This window comes from Pundamilia nyererei, unplaced genomic scaffold (genome assembly GCF_000239375.1).
Source record: "Pundamilia nyererei isolate P.nyererei 1_Seehausen unplaced genomic scaffold, PunNye1.0 scaffold00002, whole genome shotgun sequence".
NCBI lineage: Eukaryota > Metazoa > Chordata > Actinopteri > Cichliformes > Cichlidae > Pundamilia > Pundamilia nyererei.
In genome coordinates this window covers 5296042-5305587 of record NW_005187403.1, presented here as the reverse complement: position 1 = coordinate 5305587, position 9546 = coordinate 5296042, and the positions used below count along the sequence as shown (strand labels likewise).

Here is a 9546-nt window from a genome sequence, read left to right as displayed (position 1 = left end):
AAAAAAAATACTAATACAAAAAATTTAAGTGTTTCTCCAATATGAATAACCTTATCTGGTCCTAAAAGCATTATAATGGAGACATAAAGTAGTATTGCACAGAAGGGACAGAAAATAAGGAGCTGTTTTCTCTCTGGTTTAAGGAAAAATAAAATGATGACAAATTGAAAACACTAAAACATGCACAAGCGTAAGTTCTCCAATTTTCATTCTAGTTGAGATATAGATGAAAAGAGCAATAGCAATAGAGATCTGAGTCACTAAGCTTATCACAGCATAGCTCGGACTCGCAGCTATAACATATTTAACACGGACACTGCACTTTCATGAATGTCATCATTTAACACTGAGAGGAAGTAAACAAGTGGATTTCTTTCCTCTCAGTGGTAAGTAAATTACAGTGAAAGCTGGTCAGTCATTCAAGTGTTTTTGTGATTAGAAATGTCAGGTTTGACACTCGGTGCTCCACACAAAAGACCGAATATTTTTTTCCGTCCCTACAAAAACTTTGCTAAGAGACTCTCAGTATGACAGCACTGAATTGCCCTACAGTACTGCTGATACACCCATGTATCACTGCTTATTTTTAGTCATGACAATCGTGTTATTATCGATCCAACGTTATCCATGTAGAAGATATTCTTAGTAGCAATTTAAAAAGCCTCAAATCTTAAAGATGAATTGAAAAGACAAAGCGAGCCCAGTAGAATTCTAAAACGATCAATTAATTTGTCTATTCACAGCAGGCAGCGTTCTCAAAGTTCCCTTTGTGACGCTTTATTTCTTTGGAATGCTAAATGTCATAAGAATCTAGTTAAATCCCATTAGCAATAAAACCATTTATGAAGCAATGGCACTGCCAAATAGATGTGCAGTGCAATTCGTCATGCCGTGCAGTGTCATTCCCTTCCTCAAATGTTAATCAGAGAAGTTCCAGAAAGAAGAGAAGAGTGGCAGAAACAATGCCTCTCTGTCTATAGAATTTTATAAGATTAGACTGAACATAGAGAGCTGGATAGATGGATGCTGCTACAGTTCCAGTTCATGCTCACATATGAGACATGTTTTTCTTTACAAGCATACGCACTGAGTACACACGGATCTGGGCAAATATCTCACAATTTGCAGTAACACTACAGATATAACTCTTGGGGAGGAAGTTTGTGTGGAGTTAAAGTTATTCGGCTGTCACGCAGCAACTGTGTGAAAACTGAAGTTGCATGTTCTCATCGGTACAGTATGCTAGCTGGTGCTTCAGGACAAATTGTTCAAACACAAGCACAAGTGTGTGTGACCTATCACAGAACTGCTTAAATCTTTAAAGGCTTTCATGATTTTATACATTTAACTTATGAGATTAGGATTAGAAGGCAAGGGGTAATCCATCTTCTGATAACCAATCACATTTGAACGGGATCATACTGGGTGCAGTAAACAATCCGCAATAAGGACAAAACATAAAGATTGCAATTGCCAAATTATTATTTCCCCTGTGGGGGGAAATAATTATTTGATCCCCCGGCAAATTTATACGATTTCTCACTTCCAGAGATAAGAAGTCTCTAATATTTATGATAGTTTCATTTTAATGGATAGAAAGTGTTTTATTTTGTTTTTTCTGGATGTTTGGTTGATATTCTGACTGGCTTTGTACACGTGTCACACAGATTACAACCAAACCTGCACAACACTGGAATGGGCTAAAAGACACTCACGAAGAGGCTTGGCGAGAACTTAACAGCTATTGACGCGATTATTCAAAAATGAAAGAAGTATAAAATGATCAATTGCCTTTAAATTGGAGATCAATGCAAGATCTCGCCTTTTGGGACGAGGGTGATCATGATAAAGGTGATGGATCAATCCAAAACTACACAGCAGGAGCTTGTTAATGACTTGAAGGGACTAGAGACAGTCACCAGGAACATCACTGGGAACACACTACGCTGAAACCAAAAGAATTGATAGAGTTTCTGTAAAGAGGAGTGGGCTAAAATCCCTCCAGGGATGTCTGCAAACCTGGTGACAGACTGCCAGAAGAATCTTACAGCTGTGAACAAGGATTTCTCTACTAAGTTCTGGCATCAAAACCATTTATAGTTTCACAATGCTGCTGTCTTTTATTAGTTTTTCAAAAGTCATCTGCATAGAAAAGAATGGTACAGGAAGTCCTCACCTAGAGATCCACCGGCGACACCAGAAGCCCCAAAATATTAGCCATTGTTCCTGAAAGCTAACTCAACCGATTAGCTGATGGGTGCTCAGCTTGATTCAGTGAATAACAGTGTGCTATTAGCTGTACACCTTCCACATTTTGAATATCTTGTGTTACCGTGTATCATGTACCATGATTGCCTATTATGACCCCCATGTTTAGCCTCCTCTTCCTTTTTGGCCAACACCCTCTATTTCCGGTTTACCTCCATTTAACTCCTCACTCTGTGGTAAGGTTTATTTGTCTCTGCAGACAAGCTAAAGGCAGATGTAGGGCTGTTAATACATAATGCCCACTCAGGCTTAAAGGTTGCATTTGTGTGTGTGTGTGTGTGTGTGTGTGTGTGTGTGTGTGTGTGTGTGTGTGTGTACTACAGGATGTATCCATCATCGTCTCCTTACACTCTCCCATCCCTCATTCTTGCCTCTTCTACAGAGATGCGATTAAGAAAGTGGTCCAGCACAACAATACCTTCAACTATATGTGCCGTGGGTTTTTCTGCCCATAATGGGAGTTGCTGCCCTTCACTGTACCTCTGAGAGAGAGGGTCATGAAAGGGACTCTATCTTGGAGGAAGGTGATTAGGTGAAATTACCTCAACCATCTCCTTAATGAGAACCACTGCATCTCCCACTGAAGCTCATTTTGTTCATTTTATTAGTTTGGTGCTTCCAATGACGATTCTCATATTTTAAGTTAGGGCTGAACTGTGCGAAAGATGCTTGTACAAGTGGTTCTGCATGCAGAGTAATCAAATCTTTACAACTGATATTTTTTGACTTATTTTGATTTGTTTATTTTTTTCAAAATCTCATAACCTCCATAATGCTCAAAGGGAAAAACATTGTTGCCAGACCGAGACTACATCTTCGTATGTTCTGGAAAACACTTGTAAAATGAAAGGTATTTTAACACATGTGTGAGGTGTAGCCGGTTGCTTGTTTGTGCTCAATGTGGTTTCAGTCAGACCAAACAGATAAGCAACATTCATGCTGTGCTAACAAACTATTAGAGAGGTGGAACAAGCTGCGGGAGTGAAGTGCCCTGAATGTGATGAGGAACATGTACCTGTCAGAGAACAGAGCTGCAGGAGTGTAACACAGACAGGATTTCAAGTATATTCCAATTTATACACATACTCACTGGCAACAATATAAGGTACACCTGTTTAACTGATTGTTAATATAGCTATTCTTTCAGCCAATCACATGGGAGCAACTCAGTACATATAAACATGTAGACATAGCAAAGGACGACCTGTTGAAATTCAAACAGAAGAAGCAGAAGAATAAAAAAAAAGAAGATTTGAATGTGGCTTCAAGGTTGCCAGTTCTACATCCTGTACAATCCTGTGAGCAGCAGTTCTCTGGGTAAAAATGCCTTATTGACCAGAGGAGTCAAAGGAGAATGACCAAACTTCCTTAAGTCGATAACGAACCAATACTAACTCAACCACTGGCTACATCCAAGGTATGCAGAAAAGCATCCCAACATGTCGAATCTTGAAGTAGATGGGCTGCAGAAGGAGAAGATCATACCAGGTGCCACTCCTATCAGCTAAGAACAGGAAACTGAGGTTATGGTTCATGCGGGGTCACCAAAATTGGACAACAGAAGAAAAAAGGAAAAGGAAAAAGGCTGCAGGGCCTGATTAGTATCGAGTTGTGCTGCAACATTCACATGGTAGGATCAGAATCAGCTGTAAACAACAGGAATGCATGGCTCCATTCTGCCTTCTAGCAAAGGTTGAGGTTGGTGCTGGTGGTGTTATAGTGTGGGGAATAGTTTCTTGGCACACTTTAAACCCCACTCTTATACACCACATCCTACCCGAGTATTGCTGCTAACCATGTCTGTCCCTTTATGACTACAGTGTACAGATCTTCTCGTGGGTGCTTCCTGCAGGATAATGTGCGACGTCACAAAGCTCAAATCATCTCACACTGCCTTCCTGTACATGACAGTCTGTTCACTTTACTCAAACTGCCTCCATAGTCACCAGATCACATTCTAATAGAACGTGTTGGAACAGGAGATCAAATCATGGATGTACAGCCAAGAAATCTGGAGCAACTGTGTGATGCCATCATGTCAGTCATGATCATGTATAAGGAATGTTTCGAGCACATAGAATTAAGGAAGTTTGGTAACTAAAAGGTGTCCAACTAAGGTGTACTGGTAAAGTGTATCCGGTAAGGTAACCAGTGAGTGTATTTATATATTTCATAACAACATTAACTCTGAAATCAATATAGATAGTTAATCTATATACCATCCCCCCACCCCTACTGTCTGTGCCTGTAATGCAGTGTACTAAAAGTGTGTACATGATGAACTTTACATCTGCTTCACATCACCTTGTTTGCATCAGAGCAGCTAGTCCACTTTCAGGCTTGTATGACTGGCTGTAAGCCCATCAAGCTACCTCACTCTCCTGACATGGTGTGTCATTACATGGTTTTGAGATATAGCACAGCTGAAATTATAGTCCCGCATTTGAAGCCACCCATATGTTTAGACATCATAGCTTGAACTTTGCACCACAGCAGTCCAGACAATCACTTTCCAGCAGCATAATGGCTGTTAGCCAAAGCAAAATGACTTTGAAAGCTCAGAGCAAAGAGAAATCGCTTCGAAACGAACAAGGTAAGATGGATATTCATTACTCAAGTGCTGCCCTCAGTAATGCAGTACAGGAGAGGTTGGAAATTGTGGTTTCTGTCACAAGACAATGGACAGCAGCCTTTGAAATGGAGTGAAATGTAGAGTACACCCATCACACGAAACCTCCAACTGCTCCACGAGACTAAACCAGTCATTTTTTCCTATTACATTAAGCACTGTGTGACTCTTTAATCACAACAAAATGGGATTTGTTTATGAGAGAAAAAGATGCCAACAGGAGCAGGAACAATGCCAAACAAAAGACTTTTGGGGCCGACATAAAATATCCATTAGCTGGTACACAATTCAGAAATAATGTTACTTTTTGAAGGCTTTCCGACACAGGCTGTCATAACAACACATGAAGAAAAACTATAAATATTAGGAATTACTGCAAAAATATGATGTTATACTACCAACTGGAAGACTATTTTTGGGTAGTATGAGAAATTCCTTAAACTAATTTGTCAATTAAGCATTCAGTATCCCAATTATAATTTCTTATTGTGCACTCCAGGATGTGATATAGAATATTTGCATGTAAATATCAAAGTGAAGTTATTGACAGAGCTGCATAGCACACTACAGTATATGTATGCAAAGTAACTGCTACTCATTAACTTTTCTATAAGGACTTATGAATTATTCCCAATAAAACTGAGTCACAATTTGCAAGAGTGATCACTGAAAGCTAAGATGATGCAGAAATCACACAAAATGGGGCAAAAAAAAAAAAATCCAGATCAGCGATGTTAGAAATCATTTTAAGAATGGACATTTCACAGTCATCTTGACACAAACGCTGCAGTATGCTGCTGGCACCTCAGAGTATTTCCTATACACCCAGTCTCTGTGTTCAGCTGTCACTGCAGCCCAAAGCTTTCCCTTTTAAGCTGCTAAAAGAGCCGCAGCGGTGGCATTTCCCATCTGTAAAAAAAAAAAGAAGAAGAAGAAGCTGGAAATGAGCTTCCACACAGTAAGCAGCCTTGGACTACATCTAAACTCAGCTGCTCAGCTTAAGCCAGATGCCTGCCTTCTGTGTGTCTCACATATGTTATACTGACACAAAGCCAGAATGCCGAATGCACCTCCACACCTTGAACTGAAAAGCAGGTTATGAATAATTCACATTTTTCCATGCACATAGCTCCTGTGATGTCTGTTCTCTCGGGCAAAAATGAAAGAAAATAAAAGAACCAATTTGGTTTGCTTCTGTTTGTTTTTAATTTTTAAAACTAACGACAGTAATTCGTTAATTAAAAGCTGTACGTTGAGGAGCTTTTTACTTCCAGACTGGAGACTTGTGGATTCAGCGACGCTTTTAGTTAACAGAAGTAAACGAGCAAAGACCGATAAATCATGCACCTCACACGTAAAGTAGCCAGAACTCGACCAAAACCTGTCAGTTAGTGCACAAACAAGTCGCGGATCTAGCAGGTGCCAATGCGCACCGACAAATGGTGACAACGCTGGAAGACACCAGAGCAGGTGTTTCCAGCCTAATTTGCGTTCAGCTGCGTAAAATATGCGAGTGCTGGAGGAGATACGATAGCATGCAATCAACAGATGAGTGAGCGGCATTCACACAGGTATGAGTGGGATTTAGGTTGTTTTTTTGGTTTTTTTTACCGCTGATTGAAAGTCAACAGTTTGTTAGAGGATGGATCCACACTGCTCATGTCCCCATGCGATGTTAGTCCAGCGGACAAGGCGACAGCAAACGGCAAACGGACGTCTTCCTCCACTCCTAACCCGCTAAGGGCGCTTGGTCATCACTGCGGCGCAAACTCCGACAACTGCTGACCAAAAAACAAAAAAGCCCCACAACTGGTACTCCAACTGCTTTTTTTTTTTTTTTTTTTTTTGCAGCTCTTCTTTCAGAGCCAAAAAACTGTTCACTGCGTGATAGTGAAGCGGAACGGATCTGCCATAGGAGCTGTGCGTTTACTGTGTGGTCGCCCTCGCTCTCTCCCTCTCTTTCTCTTCCCCCTTCTCTCTCTCTCTTACACATAGACTCTTCATCAATGGTGCATTTCAAGTGGACACAATTTGTTGCTTGAGGCTCTGCAGCAAAAAGCACCATTCAGAGCGGCTTATTCTTCTCCAGGTTGATGCCGCTGTTACCTCACTGTCAATTATGCCGTGCGCCAAGCTTCTCGGTATCCCGCAAAGTGATGTTCAAGATGCATGACTTCAGGCTGAGGCTCACTTAAGAAAAAAAAAATGTGGAGGGAAATAAATTTTCGATCTCTTAAGTATCACTCCTGGTACGTAGCAGGAAATGGTCTCCAGTGTAGATTTAGTCAGCTTAAACATGTAAATTGGAAATGTTTGGCTGCCATTACTTCCTCAAAAGTCACAGGCTCCGAAGTTTTAACTTAAAGATTCATTATTGAAAGAGTTGATGTTACTGCATGTCACTGGTTGTCTATAAATGACGAACAGTTTTGGATTGCCAGGTTGTGAAAAATACCGCTGTTGTTGCCAGTTGTAGTAAAAGATCCTGCCAAGTATTTTTCGACAACCTGGCTACTAAAATGATATTATTAATAATGGATAGAGGCCGATTTATAAAGTATTGGTAAATGAGTGAAAACATTAAAAGAGATTTTTCTCTTTCGCTCTATAAGTCAATCACTAGTGCACAACATGCTCTGGGGGACTCACGGAAATCTGGCCATAGATCAGGTATGGTATACCCCAGTGTAAGTAATGAGGGTCTAACTCCACATTCTTTATTTTGCATGAACAAGCACTGGATTAATTTTTTTTTTTTTTAATGAATGTGATGCTGTGAAGATTAACTGGTTACAGAACAAAGAAACTGTGTTGTGGCTAGGTGCAAGACCCAGCTGATTTGAGTAAACCAGACCAGTGACATCTCAGTTAGCTAGAGCTGGATCCATAAGTTTTTACACTTAACAAAAGTATTGAATTAAGTGTTTGGGAATTATCAACATTTTCTTCTATACAACTCAAATTTCAGACAAAGGAGAATGGACTAGACTTAACAAAAAACAAGACATTTATTGTGGCTGATAACAGACATGAACAAAACAGGGAAACCAAATTAATCGAAGAACAAATCATTAAAAACCTAAACTGGGAAAACTAAATACTGTTAAATACTTGGAAATACCATGGAGACATGAGGGAGTGTAAACGGATGCACCGACAAGGGACTGAGGGAGACAGAGACAATATATACACTCAGAGAAAACAAGGAAAGTGGAAACACATGGGAACACAGCTGGAATGAATAGGCATAAGAGATGGGGAAAGCAAAACTAAACACACTAAACACTGGACGATAGACTGTCAAAATAAAACAGGAAATAAAACACAGACTCAGACACCAGGGCCAGAAGGAAGGAACGTACATAGGAACAAGACAGTCTGGGGAGACATAGGGAGGAGACACAAAGAGACATGGAAACAGTTAAGGGAGACGAGACACGGAGGGAGGGAGAGAGGAGAGACATGACGGGTTGGGGAGATCACACATTGATGCACATGACAAACAGGAGAGACATGGAATGAAAAACAAGGAGGGGGACACAAACAGGAACGGGAGATAAAATTCAAAGACACACACACAGGGCGACGTAAACACAGATGACGTGACAGACTCACAAGCGGCACAGGGGTGAGACAAACACACACGAGGAACCTCAGACGAACCATAAACTGGGAATACTAGAAAACTCAAACATAGAAAGAACTAGACTCGAGGCTAAACTATAAAACCTGAACTTAAACCATGATTGTAATACAGAGGGTCACAAAAACACAATAAAGTCAAACTCAAAAGACCCAGCACCCTGACAGCGATGGTACCAGTGGAACCAACTGCTGTTTATTGATGATTTTGACTGCTGGTCTAAGCAGTAGCAGGATAAATTGTGAAGCAGACGGGGCTGTACTCTCTAATCTGCAAACAATGCATCTACAAATTGTGGAATCCTTTCAGAATAGTCTGTGAAGGTTTTCAGTCATCCAGGTCATTGTAATCTAAGGAGCTTGGAAAGAAAAGTGACTGGACTTGTTTAAGTTTCTTCATATGGGAGTTTTTCCTTCCTACTCTTGATTCTTGGGGTTTTCTCTGTATTATTGTACGCTTTTAGCTTAGTTTATGCTGTTGCATCTGTGGCACTATTTAAATAAAAATATATTTAATGGGTGAACAGAGGAAAATTACAAAAATTGCATCATTATCCTTTTTTAAAGATAACAATAACTTTGGATCTGGTCCTCTATTTTAACAGATGAATGTTGTAATCGGAAACAGGAAGGAAGGAAAATACTTCTCAGGTCAGTACATGGAATAAATGGATGGCGCACAAAAAGTAAGCAATAATGACACCAGAAACATGTGAAGATGGATTTTAAATCTTATTTCTGAGCTCTCTCGCGTTTTTCCCTTTAAACACACAGACACAGCGGGTGAAATGTGATCTTTAGTATATATGATACCTTCACAATAGCGCAGCTACAGCCTGTGTCTCAAGCTCAGCCTACGTACACACACACACACACACACACACACACACACACACACACACACACACACACAACATGAAAGACTGCAGGAATGCTCGGCTCAGGCTACATGGCACTCAGCTGCTCATCAATTTTTAATCAGCAGAAACCCCCCTCTGTGACATGCC

General features: G+C 40.4%; 1 protein-coding gene across 5 annotated transcripts in view; it reads right to left on the bottom strand.

The window, feature by feature from the left end:
- The window catches only part of garnl3 (GTPase activating Rap/RanGAP domain like 3), a 78281-nt gene that overhangs the window by 52191 nt on the left and 16544 nt on the right, over positions 1–9546 (bottom strand). Inside the window, exon 1 of one of the 5 annotated variants that reach the window (XM_005720228.1) lies at positions 6509–6720. The exons of the other annotated variants lie outside the window; for them this stretch is intronic. Within the exon in view, the coding sequence (XP_005720285.1) occupies positions 6509–6558 (50 nt within the window). The 5' untranslated portion in view covers positions 6559–6720. Of the gene's footprint in view, positions 1–6508; positions 6721–9546 lie in introns of those variants that run through there. 5 annotated transcript variants of the gene reach the window in all.